The sequence below is a fragment of the Egretta garzetta genome, unplaced genomic scaffold (genome assembly GCF_000687185.1).
Source record: "Egretta garzetta isolate BGI_Z169 unplaced genomic scaffold, ASM68718v1 scaffold534, whole genome shotgun sequence".
Lineage (NCBI taxonomy): Eukaryota > Metazoa > Chordata > Aves > Pelecaniformes > Ardeidae > Egretta > Egretta garzetta.
The window spans coordinates 606,431-633,151 of record NW_009259534.1 but is presented as its reverse complement, the minus strand read 5'-3'; the positions used below and the strand labels follow the sequence as shown (position 1 = coordinate 633,151).

General features: G+C 40.6%; 1 protein-coding gene across 1 annotated transcript in view; it reads right to left on the bottom strand.

Annotated features, from left to right (window-relative positions):
- Positions 1-3,579: 3,579 nt before the first annotated feature.
- Positions 3,580-26,721, bottom strand: part of MYOM1 (myomesin 1) — a 73,298-nt gene continuing 50,156 nt past the window's right edge. Inside the window, exons 25-39 of the mRNA XM_035893190.1 lie at positions 22,955-23,091; positions 21,936-22,080; positions 21,259-21,318; positions 20,935-21,002; positions 20,248-20,361; positions 19,507-19,594; positions 18,749-18,787; positions 18,550-18,655; positions 16,547-16,710; positions 15,090-15,126; positions 14,755-14,777; positions 13,064-13,119; positions 7,981-8,196; positions 5,016-5,139; positions 3,580-3,791 (exon numbers count right to left, since the gene is read on the bottom strand). Of these exons, the coding sequence (XP_035749083.1) occupies positions 3,580-3,791; positions 5,016-5,139; positions 7,981-8,196; positions 13,064-13,119; positions 14,755-14,777; positions 15,090-15,126; positions 16,547-16,710; positions 18,550-18,655; positions 18,749-18,787; positions 19,507-19,594; positions 20,248-20,361; positions 20,935-21,002; positions 21,259-21,318; positions 21,936-22,080; positions 22,955-23,091 (1,589 nt within the window). The remainder of the gene's footprint in view (positions 3,792-5,015; positions 5,140-7,980; positions 8,197-13,063; positions 13,120-14,754; positions 14,778-15,089; positions 15,127-16,546; positions 16,711-18,549; positions 18,656-18,748; positions 18,788-19,506; positions 19,595-20,247; positions 20,362-20,934; positions 21,003-21,258; positions 21,319-21,935; positions 22,081-22,954; positions 23,092-26,721) is intronic.

Genomic DNA, 26,721 nt, shown 5'->3' with positions numbered 1-26,721 from the left:
TTTTAGCAAGACAAAAAAAAAACTTGTGTGGAAAGATTTGTTTCAGATGTCTGTCTGGTTGGCGTAAGTGCAGCTTAAATTAAATGTTGTTCGTGTGTTCACCTTGCAGTTATTGTTCAAGGATAATGTCTGGGTTCCAGTGTGGTGGTGTTCAGCTGCCTGCCGGGTTAAACTACAACAGATACAGAGCAGAAGTCGGCCCTACGCTAGTTTGAGGATGATCTCACCTTGCAACTAGCTGCTTCAAAGATTATGGCTTTATGTATTACCAAATCATGGTTTGTCACTCTCAGACCACAGACAGGTCCTCCTGGCTAACAAATCCAGAACTAATTCTCCGAAGAACTCAAGGAGACCTGGAATCCCAATGCCTTTAGTACAGTGGAAGGCAAAGCCTATTTTTCACACCTTCTTTCATCTTCAGAAATCACCCTTTGTAGTTTTGGAAGGTGACTAGATAATATAGGCTAATGCAGCACTTTCTCACACTGTTAAATACGGTTGTTATAACACAAAAATATGGATTTATAATAGAGTTATAAATTTGAATATAAAGAGTAATGCACGCTGGAATGGAATATATTATCCTGAAGTGGCACTTCAGATAAACATTGCAACCAGTGTCTGATTTTTAAGGGTAGTCAAATGGTTCTGTGTATTTGATAGAAGGTTCTGTTGCTTCAGAAATAATTTGCTTTCTATCATTATGTAATGGACAGAGACTGAAACAATTTTTCATAGTTATCATGGAGAAAACAGAATACAAATTATACATTCAGATTGCAAGAAAAAATATTCAGCCATGGTAACATAATAAACTTTAATATATTCAACAATTCTGTTGATATTAATTTTGAACATTGTTATACATTTGTGAACAACTACAGTTTAAGTAAAAAAAGTTAAAGACGTGAAGGTTTTTCTCAATCTTTGATATGTTTATTTGTGTATTTCATTTACCAAGCATAACAACATGATGCTTCTGGATAGCAAATAGTTTCCAGTAGAACAATACCGATGTGATGGCATGTCCAGCTTTTGAGGAAAAATCCAAATTTAACAACCAAAAACCCCCAAACCCTAGTGCAGTTTAGTTTAAATTTTAGAAGTATTTCCAGTCGGTTTTAATTGAAATACCAGGAAAATACTGATTCTTCTTTTCAGCAAAAAGCTAAGACCTGATTCTGCTACAACGACACAAAGGAGAGATCTGCCGTTGGCTTCACGGTGAGCAAAAGGGGCTTTGTGATCTGAGATTTGGGACGGTTTTAGAACATTCTTCTGAGATCCAGCTTGTTTTCTACCAAAACTAATGAAAAGACCCCTGTGGCATTTTGCAGGAATTGGATCGGGCTCTCAGTGGTACGTTCTGTTCTATGTATAACTTGGTGTTCGTGGGCGATAGACTCCCAACCCAAAGGAGCTGTAAGAAGTGATGGATTTTGAGAGAGGTGAGGCAGGCTGAAATAACGGCCATGGCGAAGAGCAGCTACGAGTTGTGTGAAACAACCTGCAGCTTCGTAACGTTTTGAAAGGCCAGACTCTGTAGCTCTCGGGCAGAGTGATGTAATCGCACATCCGCAGAGATTTTCATTTTCTGTAACGGTTGCCTGAGTACCTACATGCGTCAGGGTTCTCATTTAAAAAGTCTCCTACCATGGAAATGCTCCTTACGGCATTTCTATATGGGACCTACGCTTTTGTCGTTTGCTGCTGGGCTACTCCAGTTTTCTGCCAATTTAAACCATAATACAGAGATGTAGAACAAGGTGTAATGCAGCACTGGATCAAGCGCCATGTGTCAAACAGTACCTCACTCTAGTAGGGTGCCTTTAGCTGTAGCTCAGTCTGTATTTCATGCTTCTCCCACCACTTTTTTGTGTAGCAATCAGTATACTGATTCACATAATTTTTTTTTCTATTGCATCCAACGTCTTTCTGTCGCTCAGAATGGACCATCCAAATTTTTTAAATCCTTTTCCCTGTTTACAGAAATGTTATTGCTCTAATTGCCTCCATATAAGCTCTCTAACTAGTATTTCATCCAGCAGGATTTTTTTTTTCTATTGGTTTTAAAAGGTTGAATAGAACCCTGTTGGAATTCTGCTGGAAGGAAATGGATTTCTTTCCATCAGAAGTACTAGTGTCTCAGGTGTTACACTTGCTATTAAGATTCTTTGTTTTCTCATGCTAACAATTCTATAAGGTTGAGTTTCTAATCAGAAACTGGTATTTCTTGTGTTTTCAGTATTTACGCATTTGTCATAGATCTAACACACCCTAGAATTATCAGTGGAGTTCAGTAATCTTTCATCAAGAACCCATCTGGGAAAAGCCAATATAGTATGACTGAGCCTTCTAAGAGTTGAAATCAATCAAACTATTTTCCTAGTAATTAAAAAAATCTTATTTTTATGTCTTGTATTTAATGAATTCTGGTCACTTAGAAGTCGAACCCAGCTTGCATATTAACAAAATAAATTATGACCTTTGTTTTTGTTAGTTTGTTTTTCAGCTTGAACTCTGCTTCTTCCAAGGTATCTAAGCATCCACAAGGGAGTCATATTTTATTATATCCTCAGTACATAAACATGTGAATGACACAGTAATGAACAGGAATGAGCACAGTAATGTTTTAAAGTGGAGATTCTTGGCTTAAGTTTATTCCTCATGAAGCTACACTCTCTTATAAGAAACCAGTGGGTCTGATCCTGGTGAGGGGAAGAAGGGAAAGCGTTGGGCTGAGTCACTGAGGGGAAGGGGAAGGAGGACAGTGGGTTTAGCAGGTCTGGGAAGCAAAACTGTGATTGCTTGTAGCAAAAAGGGTGGAGAGACGTGAACATGTGGGGCAGTTGACATTTTTTGGGTTAATGCTATATACATGGTACCTCACCAAGGCCAGGAGGGAATTGATGGAGAGGGCTGAAAAGCAGTCATGTGAGTCTCGGTGATAAGAAATGGCCAGGTGTCATCCTGATCCACCTGATGAAACAGGTATGCATGAAAGAAATGTGGATCAAAAGAAAACCTACTTATGCTCCCCGCTATGTCCACAGGAGATGGTTGTGTTTCTGGAGGTCTTCCCCTGTGGCCAAATTGGTCATGGTGAAAAATACAGGCCATGTGGCATTAAGAGGACTGTATGCATGGTTTCCTTGAGAAAGTAAGCAGGATCTCCCTCAAGCTGTGATGGCCTACAAATATCAATTAACAGAGCCCCATAACTGATACCAACATTCTTCTACAGAGTAGTAAATATGTCAGTTCTGGACAGGATGTGCTCCACTGACCTCTGCTTGTCATGGACATTTTTTAGTAATTAAAATCACCTCGTCAGTACGTGGATTGTTATTAATATACTTAGAAATTACTACAGTGCAGCTAATCTGGTACTGAGACATAAGCGCCCATCTACTATGCGTTTAAATTTATGAAGTATTACAAATGTCATTTAAAAACACTAATAAACTTTTGTGTTAAAATATCATGGCTAGTCTACCACCCATGAAATCTCAGCTTGAACTTACTATCCAGATCATAGCACGCTCACATTCTTCATTCAAGAACAGCGGGGTTTACTCAAGGCTTTTTTTCCAGTGGTTTCTTTCCCTGCCTGTCCAAGCTTTCTGTGGGCTGAGGAACCATCTCTCCTACTGCTGCCTTTCCATCAGTCGTCTTTGCTGCTCTCTGGTTGGTTTTTGTATCCTTTTCTGTTTCCACAGGCGGAATTTCATTTGGATTGGGTGTCTCTTCCGTAGCAATAATTTCTTCTACGTGTGGCTTAATAAAATCTGATTTAGGAGAAGTAAAATTTCCCTTACATTTACTATGCTCAGCAACACAGAGGTATGTAGAGTAAGACTTTGCTTTCACATGGGTTAGGGATGGTTATCATGCTCTTCTCCTCTTCCCATACCCATATAATGAGACTTAGTATCACAAATAATGTTGCTACTTTTTACAGAGCCAAAAGCAAGCCCAAGTCTTTATGGTCTCTAATTAAAAAGATTAAGGGGTAGAACCTGCAAAATATATATAGATGTAAATAATTGTTTCTCACATAAGTCATCTCATTTACAGGACTGCTCAGAAATGTCTAGGCTACCAGTACCAGTAAGGCAAGAGAGGAAAGAAATGCAGTCAAATATTTGCCTTAGGAACAGAAAGGGGAGGGGAATAAGAATATAAAATGTTCTGTCAGGAATGATATAGCATGTATACACCCTGTAGACAAAGAAAAAATACTTAGGCAAAAATATGTAAAACAGATGTTCTGATAATGTTGGAATTTAAGCCTTATTTGGAGCTAAAATGCTCTGTGTGAGGGAGTTGTAATTATGAAGAATAAATCAATGTCCAAATAGCAATTATACAGTAAGAGTCCAAAATAACAGTAAAAATCTGTAATATATAAGAATGCTGAATCACCAGAGAGCTTTTCAGTTTCCACCCTTTCTCTACATTGGAAAAAAAAAATGGTCACTTATAATTCCAACTTTACCATTCAATATGGAAATAAAACTAAGAGAGAATAATTGATGCATCTCAGAGAGTGGCTGTACCATCAGGGTTTTCTAAAGCACTTTGCCATTTAATTAGCAGGGGCTTTTTTTTTTTTTTGTTAAGTGTCAAGCGTCTAGCTGCTGAAATGAGTCTCCCTTTGGAAAATAACACCATCTGTGTATATATACATGCTTAGCAGGTCTTCCCTCTGCATTCAGAAATTTGAAAGTATTTATTATGGCTTAAAAAACAACTTTCATCAGCCAGGTGAGCCAAGGTGAGAACTCGCAGCCCAGTGAAAAGGTGATTTGAAAGTGTTGATTTAAATCTCTTTCACAGAGGTTTAAACCTGGGAATTCATACTTTGCATTTGTTGTTGATTAAGAGCATTCGTACGGTAAACTTGATTGTTCGGGACCTGAGAAATACTGATTGGCACAGACTATTGACTGCATAATGTTTAACAATATTTTCATTGGAGTAGAAGACCGTAAAGGTGAAGGTGCTCTTACCTTTCTTTTCCTCCTCCTTCCGTTTGCTTGCTGTCGTCGCTTTTTTCTTTTTAGATACAGTTATATTATTTTGATTGAGTCCTTGGGCTGTGTCAGTCTGTCCTGACACAGAAATCACAATCACCTGAAGCAAAGCAAGAACAAAAAGCGCACAAGCGAGAAATGTAGATGCATCACAAATTCTGTTTGAAACCACCACAACAGAGTCCCTGGCAGCAATACATTCAGAAGCAGCTATTACTCTAACTTTCAGGGACACATTCGTCTCCTGAAGCAGAGAGAAGTGGAATCCAGCCTGTTATCTGTGAGACGGCCCACTTGTATCCCCTCGCAGGAGGACAGATTTTTGAAGACAAAGCAGTAGAAACAAACTGCTACCAAAAAGCAATCATTCTTAAAAATATGCTAATGCTAAGTAATAAACATCAGTTCTTGGGTATTGTGAAGAGCAAGTCACATTCTTGTTTGCACTCTGGAGGATGGAAGAGAGATGTGATGCTGTTGCTTTTAAGGTATATGTCCTGGGACCAAGACCTGCTTACCGTCCCAGAATTGGCTTCACATCATACTAAGCGAAATTATCAAATAAATTGACACTAGCTCTTTAAATTCAGAAAGCTTGCTGTATCTCAAATTACAGATATTCTCATGATTATATTTTGAAATTTAAAAATTAAGCTGTTTTACTTTGTCCGATACATAGCTGTTGTGACTAAATAGGCTGAACTTTTTTAATAACAGATATTGATTCATTAATGTACATATTGACACAATTAAACCTCAAAACTGGAATAATGTCATCAAGCTTGGTACTTGAATTTTAACTATGTGAAGGCTATGTGAATACATACACTGTTTACGTGAAGTGCTGAAAAAACATTAGTTTTACATCATTTCATGTTAAAAATCCCTGTGGTGTGAAGTCTATTCTGGAAGAAAAAAAAATTATACCAGATAAACTCAACATCTTCCTTGAAACTGGTGGTACTATTCATGCATAAAGTTAAGCACATGGTAATGTGTTTTGGTAGGTCATAAATCTGATCTAAATCTGTACATTTTTTTTTTTGGTAATGATTAAGATCATAATCATTAGCCCTTTATAGAAACCAATTAAAAAAAAAAATATTAAAAAATTTCAAAAATCACCACTTCCACCATTGGTAACTGTGTCGCATCTGTTGTTACCTGAGCCATTAGGAATTCCCTCATGCTTCCTCTTCGCCTTTAACATTAGCTGATGGTAAACCTCAGATGGCAAGGGTTTAAGTGAGCATTAACTGTACAGCACTTACTAGTGGCATCCTCACAGAAATGCCAATACTGCAGCCAAAACGAGTGCCTAGGAAACAGCACTGCTTCTGCAGTCACAGTAGCCAAAAAAGACAAGAGAAAGGATGTGAAAGGTGCACACAGATCATGCTTATACTGAAAATCTATACGTTAGTTCTTTAGATTTTAATGTGAAGAATTGTGCTGTTGTGAGGCTAGTAATGAAAAGAATTGTTAATACGGCACATTGTTCTCCCAGGTAGCAATTGGGCTGGTAACTGCTTCTGATCATACACACACATATATATATGACTTATATTTTATCACATGTATATATCATATATATATATATGTCCAGCAGGATGGACATATATGTACATTCTGTTGCTTTTCCTCAGCTACTAATAATCAGCGGCATTGTTGTAAAATAGCTGACATGGAGTTTTTAATCTATATTACTGTGTTCAAAGATCTGGACAAATATTTTTTGTCTGAAACATTTTTATCTGAAAAAAGCCCACATTTTTTTTCTGTGTTCCGGTGAAGATTCTTTTTGTAGCTTTAAAAGGTCTTGACAAAATATGTTAATTCTGATCTCCAGTGTTAAGTTTAGATGAAGTTAGCTGAGGTCTCGGCCTAACAAAATACTTACATAACACCCTTACATCAAAATTCCTGAGACCACTCCTGTGCCTTGAATTTGCAAAAATACCTTGTTGAGTTGAGTTGTGAAGTAGTGAAGGTCTGGACAGAAAGGTGCGAAGAGACGTCGTTGCGGGTTTTGTGGTGAACAGTAAGGTGAAGATTAACAGAGATCTAAAGGAAAGCTGGAGGCAATTATAGTGGTGAAAGCAGTAAGACACTAAGATACTGTGCACAACTGCCAGAGCCGTGACCACTAAAACAAGACACAGTGCAACAAGCTTGTGATAGAAGGGAGGACATGAATTCCGTTTATTTGTGAACATAGAGGAGAGTTCATACATTTTTGCAGACACGCACACATTAGTATTCTCGCCTCCTAAGCCTAACTTTCATTTATGTTACAGTACTTTTACCCCAATTGGGCAGATTAAACAGTATTTATGGATGCAAATGACACCCATATTAAGGCCTCTAAATTAACACAGCAATACAAAGGGGCCTTAATGTAGACAAAACCCAGCACTAATTTCTCAGTGATTGAATTCTCTAACACATTCCATCTACGCTACTTTACCAAAGTTGGGACAAATCTAAACTGCTGCTCAAAAATGCCTCCATCTTTTTTTATCTTTCCATCTACCTCATCAGTTGCCTCCGCTGAAAGGCTTCTCCACCCTTTCCATTTTTGTTGTTATGGTCAAATGCTCCAGGAAAAGGGTCAAAGTGTTTACAGCCAGCATGCATTTGGCCTGGCTGAAGATGCTACAGCTAGGTTCTGTGAAGCTAGCAGTAAGAAAATATTTAGGAAAGGCCCTGTTTTTCCTGGCACAATGAAGTGCATTAGAAGCAAAAGTGAAGTCAATGGAGAAATCCAAGGCTGCCTGCTAAAGCAGAAAGCCATGTACACACACAGATTATGTCAGCCTATCATCCAAAATCTCCCCCATACTTCTGTTTCCTAGTCTTAGATTCACGCTTTTGTTTTCTTTTCTTCTTTCTTTTTTCCTTGCTCAGGCTTTGTCTCTTCCTCAGGTATGAACACACTTACAGTGACATCGCTGGTCTCTGTGCCATACTTGTTCTTCACCACAATGCTGTATTTCCCAGAGTCGAGGGTGGACACAGTAGAAATGGTAAAGCTGACGTTTTTTCCAGATTCAAATTTCAGGGTGCAATTAGCATCTGATACAAATGTTTTTTCATTCTTCAGCCATGAGACCTCTGGGGTAGGATCTCCCCAGACAGTACAAGAAAGATTAAGTGCCTACAGAAAAAGTACAAAAGGATTATAAGTAAGAGTCAGTAAATATTTGCTGTGTTTTTTGGTGCCTGACTCTCCATATGTTCCACTCCCCATTCAGCTTCCTGCTTTTAATAAATGGATGCATATCATCATCAGTGATCAATAATTTTTGTCAGTCTTCTGTATCATAAAGGAAAAGAAGGAATGCAGTTAATTAAAAACCTCCATTAAAATCTTTCAATATTTTATGGACCTTCTTCTCTACTCTCATTAATAGAGCTTTCTCCATGCGTATTGTTCAATATAAAATTAGATATTATCTGCATCTGTGTGTTAGACCTGGAATAAGAATTGGAGGAACCGTCAGATGGATTTGTTCATGTTAAGCTCACTATATATTTACCAAGGAAGTAAAGAAAGTGTGCCTGCTTTTTTAAATAACTGAAGAACAAAGTGTCCCTGGAATATTTTGTTTAATTTAGGATCCTTTTAAACTATGCCCTGACAGCTCTTCCAACAGACTTGAATTGGTTTATGCACGCCCATAAAACTATTTTTAACTGAAACCAGTACAGGCTTTACCCTTTCTTTGGTGTTCGTATAAGTATTTCCCTTTGATGTTAGTGATGTTGCTAAGGGCTGAGTTCAGTCCCCTCAGACTGAAGGAAGCATCTTCATTGTCAGAGAGCCAGCTGTCAGAGAGATCACTGGCAGCTGGATACTTTCTATAGGCTGGTGAGTCTATCGTGCACACAATGTTCAGGCCTCCTTTTTTTTTTGTTCTCAGCTGAGAAATTAATGTTTGGGAGATACCAATACACATAAACAATCCCCTCCTCCAGTCACAGTGCTATGGGAACCTTCTCAAAAGAATTTGCAAAAATGAACATCACATGGAGATTCAAATGTGAAAAACGTTCATACGAAACTTCAGCGGTACATGGGCCTTTCTCTGGACCTTTATTTAGGAAGGAATCCATTTATGTCTAAGTATTAAATAGTGCATTTGTCCAAATGTAAAAGTTATTCAAAGTAGATTTTTTTTTTTAAATGGAAATTGAAGAATTTTTACTGCAGAGAAAATGGTCTTCAGTGGTTCATTAGGAATGGACTGAGTGATACGTAAGGAGTGGAGAAGCTTCCACTTGATTGGAATCAAGTTTCTCTTTTTTAAAAGGCTTGTGATAAAAATACGTCAAAAACAGAGACAACTGAAGAGCACTCACTTTGTTGGCCTTGTAGGCTGTCATGATAAAAATATACTGTGAGAAATCTATCTAACAGGCTACCTTCCCTTCACCTCTCTGCTTCTTATCTGGTAGTGTGATGGTGGAAGATGGGACAGAAGAGAGACACCCAGAAGTTGAAATGAGCAGATAGAGAAAATGGATACCTCTATACAAATGAAAGATTTTTGTACCTCTGTCAACAAAATAAAAATCAAATTAAATCCCACATCACCTAAGGACCAAAATGAGAACAAAAAGGAGGGGGAAGTCCTTCCTCCATCACGAACACATAATTTTTGGTACCAAAGGAATGGCAGATTCCAAGTGAGACGTGGTTACAGCATGGTGGAAATGCCCTCTGCTTTCCTGCAGCCCCTAGAGCTGGTGACCGCGTGGAGCTGTTGACTCTCTTCTCTCATAGCCCACTGGTGTGAACATGAATGTGGTTTTGATTGCCACCAAGGGGCCCCAGCTGCCACTCCAAGACACTAATGAGCATGTCCATGCCCAGACAGCTCCATTAGTGACATCATTCAAACCTTGGGTGTTTGAAGTGGCATTAGTACTCCTTAATTCAACAAGATTCAAAGCAGCAGTGATGACTCTTTTGTTCTTCTAAATCATTCATTAAAATAGCTGCATTTTGCTTAACCTTGCATCACTAGCTCCTGTTTGACCTTGATGCTCCTCTTGATGTTTCCATCTCCTATTATTTATTTTCCAGCTACTAATGTGCAGAGATGTATCTTATCGTTTGCTGTGTAGATGGTGAGATCTTTGGTTTTCTGGAAGGTAAATCCATCATTATGGAGCCTTAGCCAAGGAGGAGCTATTGCCCACTATGACTGCACCTATCTGTTTCAGATTTTCTGTTCTTTGGGCAGGAAATTGTCTTTGCTCATGTGTATCTTTATTACTCACTGAAACCCCTGGTTATAATGCTGTATTTAACCTGAAATCCTTATCCTAGTAAAAAAAAAAAAGCGTGTCCTGTACTCCTGGGTGGAAGAGGCACCTTTCCCCTTCAAGATAATCCCCCTTTTCCAGTAGTTGTCTGGCTCTGATGATTATCTGGGGTGGGGGGAGTGGGGGAAGGACTGTAAACCTGTCTAGATGTCGTGGTGAGTGAATGAAATCTATGAAGAAATCTGATCTATCTGAAAAACCCTGGGTGAGTAAACCCCATCTCTTTGAGCTGGATCTCGGTATTTCAGAGATCCAGATGGAGGTTCCTGTGGCAAGTCTGGACCTGGGGCACCGAGGCATATGCACTTGGAGCAACCAGCAGCTACAAGTCCAGACTCTTTGTGGCCCCCACTACCTTTTCTGCCTTTCACTGCAGATTATCATAAGTACAGTATAGTACAGGTGGCAGAGGGAAATGTCTCACTGTGCTTCAAGTATTACCGTTCCTCTTGCATATTAGCACAAACTGACATTCATGGGTGATTTGGGTTCAGATGCCAGCGAGTGAATTGAAGCAGCTCAATCAGAGGAACCTGCTCCCTTCTTCCAGCCTACCCGTGAGGGCACCTACCCCTGGCAGAAGGGTAGAATGGGGTAGTTGGTGCGCAGAAGGGTGCAACATGTTGCTTCTAGGTCTGAAAGTGCCTTTCTGTCAGAATCCTAAGCCTTTCCTTTTAAAAATAAAACCCCTTACTCACTTACAGGCCTTCATTAAAAGAGCCACTTCAGTTAATTTGGCCGGCTGTACACAAAACTTATGCTAGTATTCTCTATCAGGTCATATACCTCCCTAATATGAACTGACACTTAGCCTTTTCCAATTGTGTCACACTGCTGAAGAGCATTTCTTTCTATCAGCGGAAGCCTCTTAGGCCATCTGGAACGCTGTTTGATTAACACTGAGTAAACACTGGTTCCTTCGTTCTCACACATATCCTTCAGCTCACATGTAAAAAGCTAATAAATAGCATCATAGCCACGGTGTTAAGTTTAAGTTTAAGACATGCATATGCTTGGAAGTTCAATCTAGGGATACCAATCTGTTCATATAACTCTCTAGTTATGGCTGTGCTTGTGTGCAGAATCAAAGCTTGCAATTGCCAGTCCTCTGCTACCTCATTTACTGTTTTTCAAAATCCTTGATGATTGTGCAATTTGCATGAATTACACAATGGAGAACTGCATTCCCCTCTCTCCAGCATAGAAGCAAATAACAGACAGATGAGCCAACACCACCCAAACAAGCACTGTTTACCCCAATCACTCTCTGTCCTACTCCGTTTCTCAAAACGATCACCTACTGAATCCAGAAACATAAGGTCAAGGATATTTGTCTCGAGTTCTGGGAGTTTTTCAGTCACTTGTTCAAACATCACAAATGTCCTTGCTGTCAAGGACAATGTGTGTCTGGGTAAGAATTTGCAACTAGTTTGTTACAAACTCCCTTTTTATAAACTCTACCCATTTTGCTTTAGTGAGCTCATATCAACTCGACTTCATATCAACTCTCTTTGGCAGAACCTCATCTCCAAGCACAGGCACTGTTCGCTGAGAATCTACAAATTCATTCCATTTCTTTGTGCCTTCTGCCTTTAGTTACAATGCTTATATGAGTGCTACTTACTTCTACAGCATTTCCCAAACTGCTAAATACTTTAATGAAAGGTTTAATCTCATTACATAATGCCAACATTGTTCATTTTCCCAGAAGTACGGCAGTCCACTCTCTCTTGGCTATGCTGTATCTCTCATTGTTAAGTGATTCAGACCAAGGTTTTAGATTCTTAGCACTTCTGCTCAGCTTATGATCAGACAGTTTTAATTCAGCTGACCTACTGCCTGATACAGCCAGAAATATTAGGAAGGTGCCTTACTGTAGTTGTCATGTTACACGTTTCCAATGACATTCACGTGCCCTGTTTCAACGTTCACCCACCCTGAAGAGGAACCGGCTAGGGACAGACCAGCGGTAACTGGAGAGCGGGCACTTCTTGGTCTCAGTACTAGTATGCAGCAACTTGCAGAAGCAGCATGCTGGGAAAAGGTTGTGAGATTAAGATCTGCCTTTCTGGGTCATCTGCTCTGTGCTCAAGCATCGATGCTCCTCTGGGGTTACCTTACAATAATCTTTCAGCTAAGCTCTGCTGATATAATCCAGTGCAACACCAGTGACTTCTTTTGACTTCCTTCCCATTTACCCTGATGACATAGAGAAAACTATCTGCTTTTGTCTGGGAGAGAACTGAGTTAGAATGGCTTACTAGCTTTACACTGCTTAAAAGCCAGCCTTGACAGGGGTGACTATCTTGCCACGTTGCGAGGAAGTTAACTGTGTAAGACATAGAATGACTAGCTACATTGTAAATAAGGAATCAAACTTCCCTGATAGCCTGTTACAAAAAAATGTGAGAAACCTGTGCATGAATTTTTGAAGAGCTGGTTATGTAAGGAGTTTTAGTCTCAACTCACATTGTTGTTTCACTTTTATCTAATGCTTAAGAAAAGACGCTGCCCTGAATACATAAACCCATCTGTGCGAGACTGTTGAATTATGTACAGAAGGCAGGGGATGAATAAGTAAGGTAGCAGATTTTAAAGATGGAATCTTTAAAAAAAAGGTGAATATTTTCCCATCTTTGAAAGGCATTCAAGCTGTTGGGCTGTTGTGTAAAGCTTCAGTTAATTTACTGTACCTTGCCCTCCTGGATGGTGACAACATCGGGCAAACCTCCAAGTACCCGTGCACGATCTGGAAATAAATAAGCGTAATTTTCTTTAGTGTCTCAAAATCAACATCGTCCCAGATTCTATTTCCCCTCTAGTTCTTTCATATTATCTTATTTATGTATAACTTGTCTCTGATAACTGTGCTAGCAGAGAACTATTTGGCATTTTTAGCACACCATTTGGACTTTTAAAAAACGTTGAATTCACAGCAAAAGATGTGTTAATAGCTGGCGTCAATCACTTACAGAGGGGAATTAAAAGCACATGTGCTGTGTCCTGCAGATTTTGCCATCAATTCAGTGTTAATTCTAGGTGCACAAAAAAAAAATCTGAATTTCTGAGATCTAATGCTCTAAATTTTTAGTGTTGTACACTAAAAATGTTGCGTTTCCAAAAGGAAATGAATGACTGCTAATAAAGTGTGGAGGTCAGGTTTTGATCTAAATACAAAGACAGTCTCAGTGACAGCACTGAAATTCCACCGCTTTGTACGTGTCTGGGTGTAAGTAAGATCGATACTTGGTCTAGTTTTAAGCTCAAAGTCCCATAGGAATCTTACATAAAGAAAAATAAGCCTGATCACACTGCAGGCTTTGGTGCACTTATTCTGGAGTATGGATTTTGTTCATTATAACTCTTGGTGGAGCCTGCCAGAGGAAGGAAATGACTCTACAGAATGTTCCTCTCTAATGTGTTCTGCAAAAGATGTGCTCTGGAGCACAGAGATAACAACCTTACGAGACCAGGAACAGGACTGTGTTATGTCAATTAACACGCCAGCCCCTTATGAATGGTCCTGGGTTAGAAATGAAATGCCCAGGTCAGGGCTATTACTGATCCCTTTGTGCCATCTCTGCTGGGACTCACAGGGATCACTGTACATTTCCAAACCCCGCTCCATTTGGAGTGCATAACCAGGGGGAGTTAGCTCGGATCTCTCTACACATTTTTCTCCAATAACTTTTCAAATGACAATTCTGCCGTCATTTTTAAACAGGCCTGAAAGTCATCTGCTGTGGGAGAACTTTTTGACGTGTTACAGTTTTTCCATGCATTTTTCTGTAAATAGGGAGAATATTGAACTTAATAATTCAAGTTGAATTCTAATGACTTATTCCTTAAGTAATTATTGCATACTTTTGTTTTAGTTGCTATCTTGGAATTGACATACATGCAAACATATCAGGAGATTCAGGGATCAGTCTTCAAGCAACACAAAAGCTACTGTTGCTTTCTTACCCACCTATGAACGCAACACAGAGCCATTTGACATTTTAAATAGTTCAAAACTAGCCAAGTGATTTCCTCTGTCTTTGAAAACAAAGTGACTTTTGTGCAGAGAACATGCATGAAATATCTCAGCAATAAAGATAGTTTTTGGAGAAGGTTGACTGGTGTTGAGAACAGGAGCTTTGCCTGGCAAAACCAACATAACCCGTAACTATAGTGGTATTAGCTGCAATGTGCACCAATGTTAAATCACTAAAAGGTCACTCTACTTGCTTCCCTTGGTGTAAGGACAAACTCATTTTAGGATGAGCACATGCACATACACATGTATACATGCCCTCTCTCTCCCAACACACAACCTTCCTGGAGAGGAAGAAAGCCTTCGTAAACGGTTTATTGCAACTACTGTCAAACAAGGCCCACTTACTTTTCTCTGCAATCGCAGCTTGCCTGGGGGTGGAAGAAGCAAAAAGGAAGTCCAGTGTCAGTTAAGGTTTACTTAGAGTGATTGAAAAATAGCTTATCTTTTTAATTGCTTTTAATCCATTAAGGAAAACTCTCTCATCATTTGGCAATACCACTTATTCTTTGTTACCTAACTGTTATATAAGAATTGCACCAAAGAAGTCACATGCAAAACTCCTACAGACTTCTGCAGGACTAGGATTTGTTTCACAGGATATATTTAGCTCCAGCACAAAACAAACAAATACTCATTATTTTATGGCTGCCATTTCTGTATTTAGATGATATAATACTTACTTTAATCTCTGGAACTCAGCAAAGGCTTCATCAAATGCTTTGTAAAGAGAAAAGTTGATTTTAAAGGTAGGTTCAGAGATAAATTCTCACAAGTTTAAATTTAGAATGCAGAACTAAGTTAAAAATGTAGACATCATTAAAGAAATATTACTGTGTGATGTGCACATATTGTATAAGCACTAAAATGCTGAATGGTTCAACTAACAAAGGCCATTGTATATATGGCAGCTGTTATATATATGTATGAATGCATAAACACTTTTTTCTTCTAAAAGTCAGGCTTTAAGACAAAGAGATAGTGGGAGAGCAATAGGCTGAAATTATCTCACAAAACAGGAAGAAACCCGAGACCCACAGTACACCACCTAAATGATAGCTTACGGCAGCGGTCTCCCAAACTTTCTTGATCGTGCACCCCTATAGGTAAAATTTTTTTTTAGCATGCACCCCCAATATATGTGTATTTATTTATTTGTAAATTATATAGGTGTACTACTGAAGTTCTCGTATTTTCTTCCCGCACCCCAGCAGATCATCTTGCATGCACCCTACTTTGGAGACCACTAGCTTGTGGAATACGAGAGATCTGATTTTTCCAAGTGCTTTTCACATCTGCTCTGAAGCATCACACTGCTGGCTATGAACAAACCAGACAGCAAACTTCTGTCTCCTTTGTAAATTCAGGCTAAGCTACCATCATGTGGGAGGTCAACCTCTCCACTTTGAGAGGGAAGAAGAAATCTCTTTCCTCAGAAAGTAGGGATAGTGTGCAGAAGGAGCGGCACGGAGATGATTATAAGGTTATTGCCCTTACACAGAGCTTGCAGACTCAAAGTGAAGCTTTAGGGATGGGAACGGCAGGGGATGGAAACTCAGCAATTCGAAAGGAGCTAATCTGTTCCCTAGGATCCCAGAGGTCTCTCAGAGTAAAGGCTTCCAACAGTCAATCCAAATAATTTTAGCTGTTCCCCTAACATTCCTTCATCACGCTGATGAAAGGGACCAGTCTTGACATCTCTGAAGAATAAGGAGCCCTATTATATCCATCAAAGAAATGCAGTAGGAAAGCAACAGAATGAACTTGTCCCTCACTTCCTCCTCCAAATATTATTTGGAAGGGAGAGATACAGAAGGCATTCAGTGCTACAGCTTGTATTTAAAACTGCCAATCAATTCCAGCAACACAAGGGGTTTTGTAAGATAGCTCAGAAACTGGGCTGACATCTCAGTAGGCAAACTACAAGCGGGTATTTGGAATAGGAAAATGCTGTTTGTATTATATGACCTGACTGAGCACAGGTTGGGGAAAACAAATTGCACTGGCCCCACAAAGACTGCCAGGGTGCTGGGTACACACACAGAGCCTCCAACCCAAAGGGTAACAGAGCTGTGGCCAGATCCTGCTGTAGATGCTCCTACCCCACATACAGATGATGTTATTGGTGGGAACGGCCTACCTTGTCCAGAAAGATCCACGGTCTTTTTGTGTCCTGTTTTACCATCAAAGAGTTCCATTGTATATCTGCCTTTGTCCTGTGGAGTTGGCTCATTGATCTGCAACCAGATCTGCTCCCCAGTGACACCAGTCTTCACTCGGTCTGTAAATCTAATCTGGGTATCACTGAAAAATACACAGCAATGTTAGCCTTTCATTTTGCTGGAGTATAAATGTGATTTGCTCATGATGAGTCCCTGAGTATGTCTGCAGTTATGAAATTATTTCCAAGGTGTTATGGCGTGCCACCATATTTTGAAACTTTTGAAGTCAAATTCTTACTAAAGCTGTGGGCCAGCGGGGCAGAACCGATGTGACAGCCTTTCCCTGTTCAAGGTCTAGCTCTCCTCAAAGCTTGCAGCAAGGTTATGCATCTTAGTCTATGATCTGAGCCATAGAAGAGTTATACAAATTTAAAACCCCAGATCTCTGAAGGGTAATCCATGCATCCTCAAACGTTCATGTTGTCTTCTTAGCATAGGTTTATTTCTGCTTGGGCAAAACAAAACTATATCGAGCAAAACCCCCCACTTTTGTCACAAATGGTGTTTGCCTTGTAGAAATGTTTTCTGATGCTCTGCTATGCTTTGGCATTTACAATTAAACCTACTTGGACGTAAGTATGTCTTCTTCCACAAAAAATATAAATTTCTCAGCTTCCTAGCTAAGCAGTTAATTGCCCTTGATGAGGTAAAAGATATTAGTCAAATAAACTACTAATTTTCTTTTTATCTTTAAGCTGATAACTTTGAATATACTGGAGGGTCAAAGAACATCAATTTGACGTGCCTCAAGATTAAATGAGTTTCTAAAAATTAAAGGGGGGGGGAGGGGAGGAGAGAGAGAGAGAAAGAGAGGGAAAAAATTAAGAGAGAAAGAGAAATCCAGAATACTTCATATTCATTTCCAGTGTTGAAATGCTTAGGATTCCTGGTGATACCAGGTCAAAATGGGTGCCAAGAAACAGGAAAACCTCAAACTGCTTTCATTTCTCTCACAGCGTTGCTGGTTAGCATCACTGTCAATAATTACAGCCAGGCTGCTACAGCGCGTCCTGGGTACACTGTGCCTCATTTACATGAGTTTTATTGAGAGATCAGTAATTCAGATTCCATCCTAAAGACTAACCACTACCATGTCCACAGGAAGTGAAGCAGCAAGAATAGTAATAATAGACTTGAAGCGATTCAAATATGTTATTACTATTAAATCAAATCTAAGCTGTTTACTTCTCTGGGTTTTTCAGTGCATGCTATTTGCACTGGCTGATAATTCAAAACTGTCTCGTGGATTTGGATATGCAACTCCCATCAATTTTACGGGGAGCTGGGCATTCAAATACTTTAAAAAAAAATCTCAGTTCTCCTGTTTGTCTTGGTTAGGTTCGTAGCTCTCACAGGAGGGGCTGTCTGGATTCTACTGCCCTGGGCACATGCTGAAACTTGCTTTGCCTCCTAAATGAACCCAAGAGTTCAGAGGATGTGCCCTCTTCTCCCAGTTCCTGTGAACTGCAGCTTCTAGACAAGCAGACCTCCAGGCTAGGTATCTCTGAACTCATGGTGCTGGCCTCTTTTAAAGCTTGTCAGTCTCTCAGGTTATACTTGCATCACTCCTTAAAACAGATTCAGGGAAAGATGCAGCTCACACCCAGGAGGTGGGAAGCGTGCTGAAGCAGCCCGGCCCTGACAGCATCCCGTGGCATGGGACTATCTGTCTCACAAGGGAAATGACAGGAGGGCCCTGCACCCCCAACACCTGACTCTCATACTGGTTTCACATGGGTGTAGTTCACCGAAACTAACCCATATGAGAGAAGGACTCGTAAGAGATGAGAGGACACCTGGGCAGAAGGACTCATAAGAGATGAGAAGGAACCTGGGCCTCATGTCTGTCATATATCCAGGTTCTTTCTGAGTCTACAGAAACAAAATCACACTGACTTTTGCAAAGCTTTTGCATACTTACTTGTGCACCCAGCCTACTCTCAGATCTTCCACATAATAAGTAACATAGGAGTACAGTCTGATACCCTCAGCTGTGCTCTGGATTTTCAGGTCTGTCGCAGATAAAGCTGAAAGAATAGCACATGGGTTTATGCAGCCATGCAGCCATTCACTGAGTGTCACAATGAGTCATTCATTTGAAAAGAGAATTAAGTGCTTACCAATCCTTCTGCATACTTCATTCATCAGATCTGCAAAAGCTGTGGAAATAAAACCCAGAGACTAAGACTCTGTGTCTGCAGCTCAAGCACAGTCAATAATAGGACAAGTACTGGCTCTGAAATATTCTCCCCAGTAGGTTTGAAAAAGAAATCAGACCTACTTTATAACGCATATTAGAAATTAAGTAATGCGGAAATATAGCCTGTTATTCCATGATTTCCAGACTTTATTTAACAGCAGCCTTGATGAATACTGCTGCAGCTGAACAAAACTATTATTTTTTCTTTCTTCACAAATGACATCATTCAGTTGGAATGCAAATTCATCTATATACATTCTAATGGATAGGTTTTTAGCCACTTGCTTGGAAACATAAGAGAAATTTTAAAAATACAGTAATCACAATGAGTGGAAAGGCCCCTAAATAAATGAACGGCAAAACATAATAAAAATGTGAAATCTTTTAAAATTATCTAGTTCTATAATTTCTTTCTGCACTTGTAGACTTACACTACTGATGGCCCCCTGAGGAAACCTGTTACGATTTTGCTTGGCATTAGCCATTGTATTCTCCCCAAATTATACAGAAACCAGATGCAGTAAGCTGTATTCAAATATAATTTGAACTGAAAAATCTCAGTTTTTCTAATGATATCATCTCATACACAGGAGGAACAAAGCCACAGGACCCCGCCTGCAGGCGAGCAGTCAGGCTGTCAGCTGGTGTGGCTGACAGCGTGCAGAAAGTGGGTCTGACCTGTGTCCTTAAGCTTTAGCTCACTGGAGTCCTTTCCTCTGTCGTCCTTCAGTATGACTTCATAAGTGCCAGCATCTTTCTTAGAAAACTGCAATATTGCAACAGTAAAACCAGTTTTCAGAACAGTTGCTGTAGAAAAATCTAGGTTTTATTCCTGAACCCAGCTGATGTCCCATCCTTGTCCCCAGGGAGGGGCCTGATGCCCAGGGCTGGGGCTGCCCCAGTGCCCCCCGGCTGCCCTGCTCCTGGCTGGGGGGTCCTGGCTTGTGGCTATTGAGGAGCACCCAGCCCCAGCGGGGCCCAACACTTCTTCCTTTCCTCAGCCAAAAAAACGAGTGCAAAGAGATGAAGTGGTGAATGCAGATCACACCCCCAGTATGCAGCAAGGCTGGGTATGGACCAGACCTCTCTGGTCACTCTGAGAGTGTGGTCCTCTGAAAGCCTGAGTGACGAGTGCTTTCCAAACGCTATTCGAAACATAAATGTGGTCTCATTCTGTTGTTAAACTGACATGCAAAAGAACAAGCTTATTATCTCCTGTCGTCATTTCCTGAAAATCTGAACGAGCAGCTATAGATAGACATTTGCTTTAGCTAAAACACAGACGCCTTGCAAGTTTTTCCATTTTTAAAACCCACTTCCTTTTTTGATTGTTCTGCTGAAATAACAGATTAGATCGTGTCGTTCATCTGAATTCATAGCACTAACTTCAGCTGAGGGCTGACAAGGACAGTCACTCACCTCTGATATCAGCAGAGTACACACGCCATCTTTAAAGTCATGTTCTTCATCTACCATTATCTCCCTGTCATCTTTGTACCATACAATGTGCGTTTCCTTCTTAATATTAGCCACCTAAGATGGATAACAACCACATTGTAATTATTCTCTTCAGTTGAGCAGGGGAACTTAGTGTCGCATGGGTTAGCCTGTTCAAGTCTCTCAGGGAAGAACAGCAAGCTTTACGCCTTGATCACCGTGAGTTACTGCAGGCCTCCATTTTAAAATGAGGGATGCAAGAGGGAAAACAGCAGGGATGAAAAGAGAGAGAGAAAAGAGCTGCCAACAGCCTCAAGGAGCCCAGGGAACCAGCGGATCGTGCCCACAGGATGTCTACACACATAAGCCAGCCAAAAATGAGAAAGCCCCAGGATTTACAAAGACCTGTCATTCGTATTCAGGTGCCTTTTCCCAGGTGGCTGGCTGGCTGACAGACCCGAAGAAAAAAGTGCAAGCTCTTTTCCGAGGTGTTTTGTTACACACAACAAGCAGTCAGCCCAGCCTTCAGAGGCTCTGTCGCTATCCAATATGCAGCTGGGAGTACACAAGCAAAGGGCACGTCTTTAGTCCCTTCCCACCCTCACCGCCTAAGTAGTGGTAGGTCAAAGTGCTTTGAACATTGTACTCAGTGTTTTCCTTGCCCCTTACCTTACATTTCAACATCACGTTACAGTCATCGGTAACTTCCCATCCCAGTTTATCCACAAAGTGAGGACCTGTTTAAAATTACAGATACATTTTTAAAGGTCACATCAACGGTATTTACGATACAAAACCAAAGACAAATATATTTTTCTTGGCAAGAATACTGTTAGATTTTAATGTGGTTTTATTTTTCCTATTTCTCCTTCAGAAGGTAAACAACCATGTAACAGAGCAAACCCCCTCTATTTCAAGTTAACATATGTAAACATAAACAAACTGTTAACAGACTAACACATATGTGATTCTTATAAATATCCATATTATCACCTTGTTTCCTGTGCCACTCTTTTCTCTGGAAATCTGCTTCATCCCGAAGCTTCTTGAATACTAGGAATTAAAAAAGTAACGTAAGGTTAAACATCATGTGCCATTTATATGGTACTGAATGTCACTATAACAGGCTCAACTCTGTCTCTTGGAGGTCAATAAGAATCCTGCCATAGGGTCAGGTTTTCACTGAACATTTCAAAGTGTCAGAAGCTGATTACAGCTAACCCATCTTTCCTAGCTGCATGCAGTCATCGGGAGTTTAACATGTCACGTCTGATGAAGTGTAGTCCCCAATCACGCAGCTACTTTCTGCTCTCGGTAGGAAGGCAAATGAGTGGCAGCAGAGTCAGCAAGCTGCTGAGCTCTGAGAGGTGCAGCTACTTGTTCCCGCCTGAATGGCCTTTTTACACAGGAAATTTTCATTCCACCCATAGAAAAGCAACCCATGACAGGCTGCATTATTTCACATTTCTATAACAATTCCCCCTTACTCCCAGCACTTTAAAAATTTCAGTTCACACACATGCCCTGTCCTACATGAGGCAGGCAAGCACTGTGACATGAAAAAACACTGGAACATCTACTGGTATTGAAAACAGTGGAAAGTGAAGATGACAACTGAGGTGACCTCGGTATAATTTTTCCAGCCTACTGTGCGATATAGACGAGCTTACCGTCACCAATGAGGACAAGGCTGGATTGATTGGTTGCTTTTCCATCCTGCAGTTGGAAAGTGTAAGTCCCTTCATCCTTGTCCTCAAGTTTATCCATAATCATTTCAACAAGGCCGGTCTTCTGGTCCACTTTCATTTTATATTTCTACAGGAATGGAAAGTAAAGCAACAATTAATGGATATCAGAGTCAGAAAATATTTGCCAAACATTATATGGTATCTGTAGGTGAAATTCCGTTTTCTTTATTCAGATTTCCACTTGTTCAAATTTACACTATCTCTAGCTCCATCTCTAAACATGTACCCAAATAAATAAGAAATCTTTTAAAGGTGAAGCCTATTTACTAATGCTATACAAGCATGTGGCATTCCTATTCTATGGTGAGTATCATGTTCTTTTTTGTTAGAAAGGTTTAGACTTCCGTCTCTTCAGCACAGCAATTTCTTTGAGATGATGATATTTCAATAAGTTTTTGTGTAGAATGCTCCATCTCTGCCTTCTAACCAACATCAGTGTTGCAACAAAAGCATGCCGTGTCACGTCTTTGGGAGTAACAAGTTCTGCTGCTGGAAACAACCACTCGGGAATTTTTCCTTGGTGTAACAAATTCATCCAAACAGCAAAGAGAAGTGAGAACAGAGCACGAGGGTATGCTAGGGCCATAGATGAAGGAGATAGGATGAATCTGGGCTCCTGCAGTGACTCCTTGAAGACCACAGTAGCTGCTTACCTGGGACTGCCTTATTGCAGGAACTCCTATGGTCCCCACTAGTTAACAGAACACGTGGTACTTACGAATGTGCCGGGAAGTCATTTAACTCCTCTTTATAAACTCCATCCAGTAGAATTCAGCTGGAGCTCAGAACTACAGAAAAAATCTTTCTAGCAATGTTTTCAATGACACACATTATTTCTCATGAAAACGCATTAGTGTGGAACACTAGCTGGAAGGATATTGGAGACAGAGACATTGATACTCATAAAAATGCAAACACCTGTAAGCAGTGAAAAGTCTTACCTCTCCATTGAAAATCTCTTTATCATTAAATACAAAGTTGGCCTTTGCATTGCCAGACAGTTTTTCAGCTTGCAACCAGAATCTCACTTCTCCTTTTTCCAAAATTTCCACTGCCAACTCAGAGGCAAGCGGGACAGCTACAAAGAAGAAAGAAAAGAAGCACATACTTTTCCTGTGCCCCAACAACTAATTTCTTCTGTAATCAGAAAGCCACTTATTCCTTTCGTACTCAGATACCCTATGCAAGGTAACGAGCTTATGATAGCTCTTCATATAGACAGAATGCCTCTCCACCCACATATACTTAGGATGACAGACAAGATTTAATCTTCTGCTCCTTAAATCACTAGGTGATTGTTGGATGTGTTCAGGATTTGAGTTATGCCAGTGCCCTAACACAAGGCTAAATCTCTTTCAAAGGTAAACTGCAAGCATCTCTGCAGCATGATCTGAGTCTGTATGGCGCAGACCCATGTTTAATGAGTTGCTTAACAATGTTACTGTAAGACCGTGAATTGACTCAGCGGAAAAAAACCACCAAAAAACCCAAGCACGAAGCCAAATCAGAAAGTCAGCAGCTGAGCTGCAGTTTGGAAGATTTTTGTAAGCACTCCGATCCTTTCCTGGATGGAACCTCCATCTCCCAGAATTCACTAAGTATCACAACACACCCTCAATCTCACCAGTACGCATATAGACCAATTCCTTGCGTTAGCAGGAAAAAAAACCACGTAAAGAGCATTTTGACTCTGATATTGGGGCATACTGCTCATTTGATTGGCTTCCATAATCTTAGCTGTCTTAGTGGCTGCTCAAATTTTCAACAAATCATACTCTAGGGAGTATTTATGCTGTATGTGAACTCTACCCCAATCTCCACTTTCACAGCAGTGTAAAGTCTGCATTACAAGGGTGTAACATGGAACAGCTGAGGACAGTGTGCAAACACATTGCAAAATGCTTGATGATGTAGTTTGGTGACAGTGTAAAGATACACCTTCTCCCAGACAAATCCCACAACAGGGTTGTTTTTCCCTTCCAGCTGAAAATATTCTGTTTTATTCTATTCTATTCTATTCTATTCTATTCTATTCTATTCTATTCTATTCTATTCTATTCTATTCTATTCTACTCTATTCCTTCATGTATGCAAAGGCCTAGTTACAGCAGGAGAGGACTGGGACTGAGGTAGTGCCTAACATCTCTAATCTTTCTTTTTGCACCATCCTCAATGACTGGGGTGCCTTCTGGAGCACAGCTGCCATCCCATCCAGCTGCCAAAAAAAGTTGGGGGGGTGAGGACCCCCCCACACACATCTTCTTTTCCCAAGCTCACCCCTTCCCTGCATGTACACCCTCCCACCCCTGCATATATGCTTTTGGTGCCTGAGTGGCACAGGACCTGTCTCTGATGAAAATAAGGTTTCTAGGAGGTGAGGCAATAGTCACATGAAAAAAAGATAATTATGAAAAAGGCAGAGGCTTAACCAGAGAGAGGAAAGTAGTTACAAAGGAGCCTGCAGGGACAGCATTACCATGAGGGAGCAGGGCAACCCCATAGGAGTGTGCCGAAGCAGTGCAAATGGTCTGTGTGAAGCCTCCACACCCAGTGCATCACTTTGCTCGTAAGAAAGAAAAGGAATCTCACATCTTGCATAATTTCTCAAAACAAAGCGGCTGAAATGCTACAGGAGCCAGCGGAAACAAAAAGGAGAGGGTGTGAATAGACACCAGGCTGCACTGCTTTTGTCTCACTGTCAGCTCTACGGCAATTTTAACCCCCCACTTGATTTGTATGCAATTAACTATGAATATCTCAGTCTAACATGGAAGAGAGGAAAGTATCTCAGAAGCTGGTAAATAAAGGGCTGAAAGGATGCAAAAGAATTCTTTTTTGGGAAAAGGCCATTCACTCCCCAACCCAAAGGAACTGGATGAACCTGCGTTACAGTCCTCCACAAGCAAAAGTCTTATTTTAAAGTATTTCCATAAGCACCAACTGACAGCTACTTTAAGCATTTTGCAGCCATCGTGCTTACAAGTTTTTACATCCTATTTGTATAGCATCACAAATTACCACCAGCACTTGACAGGGAGTCCTCGGGCAGTTGCTAAATTAAAAAGTTGGAACAATTTATTTTTACCTAGCACCAATACAGTATTGCACCCATATGTAGTTGCATTCTGTAAGGCTGCATGAGTCAAGCAACCCATTTTCTCATGGAGTTACTGGCTACGGATGTTTGTAAGCAGAAGTTACAATTAAATGCAGTTTGGAAGTACAAACAAAGCAACATGCAAGAGCTCATGTTGAATCAGAAATGCCTAGCAACTGATTTTTTTGTAGAGAATTTGGGTAATCCTCAGACAAGATTATCCAGAGATATGACTAAAGTTTCATGTTGTTCCATAGGCACTCATTATTATTTTTCTAGCCTCATAGCCATAGCCAGATGTATCTCAACCCCTATTTGTTTTGTTTTGTTTTTTTTTTTTAGTGTTCACAGGGCCTAGAGTAGCCAAAGCAAATAAGAGAGTTTCTTCCTTGAAACATTAGGATATGTTCTGCAGTGATCTTCGTTTTTGCCTGTGCCTCCTGGAACCTCATGCACAACCAGAAGCGTACTGTTACCTAACATGATGCACTGTGTCCTGAGGAGCTGATTTTGTGACATCAGTTATGAACACAGAACAGGGAAGGGCACCCAGAAGAGAAGGGTGAGGGCAAGTTAAGGATATGCAACAGCACTAAGGTTTTGTGATGACTAACTTTCAGCGTGAAGATATCATTAGGAGGAAACAACTGGGAGGAGTGGGAGTAAACAAGGGGATGCCCTGGCTGTCATTAAGCTGTTAACAGAATCACAGAATCACAGAATCGCAAGGGTTGGAAGGGACCTCGGGAGATCATCTAGTCCAACCCCCCTGCTAAAGCAGGCTCTCCTAGAGCATTCTACACAGGACTTCATCCAGGCGGGCCTTGAATATCTCCAGAGAAGGAGACTCCACAACCTCCCTGGGCAGCCTGTTCCAGTGCTCTGTCACCCTCGAAGTAAAGAAGTTTTTCCTCATATTCAACTGAAACCTCTTATGTTTCAGTTTGCACCCATTGCCCCTAGTCCTGTCGCAGGACACCACTGCAAACAGACTGCTTCCATCCTCATGACTTCCGCCCTTAAGATATTTGTACGTGTTGATAAGGTCCCCTCTCAGTCTTCTCTTCTTCAGGCTGAACAAGCCCAACTCTCTCAGCCTTTCCTCGTAGGGGAGGTGCTCCAGTCAAGTGTTACAATACATTGAGAAGGGTAGAGCTGATATGGAAAAGACACAGAAGGAAATGAGAAAGAGAAATGATGTGGGCAAAAAGACAGGTCATTTCTGCAGCCAAGCTTTGATTGGGCTGAGAGGCACAACGTGGGCTGAGTTGGCAGAGGTGCCAGCAGTGCGCACACAAAGCTGGAGGTGCTAAAACATAGGCAAGAGTTTTAGTGCCTGGAACGAAGAAGAAGAGAATGTAGTGGGAGAAGGTGAGACAAGGTTTAGGTCTCATCTTGTTGTGTGTAATAGGGTTCATTGTACAATCCAATTTATTATTTTTTTCGATTACTGAGGTTACATACCAATGAAAATAACCAAGTTGTGCTACTATCAGGATATCACAAAGGTATGGGAGGTCTGTGGAGTTGACAAAAATACCATCCCAAGCCGAAGGAAGGATGTTCATATTGTCAAGTGTTACAGGGAAGAGAGAGGGAATGAATTTCAGC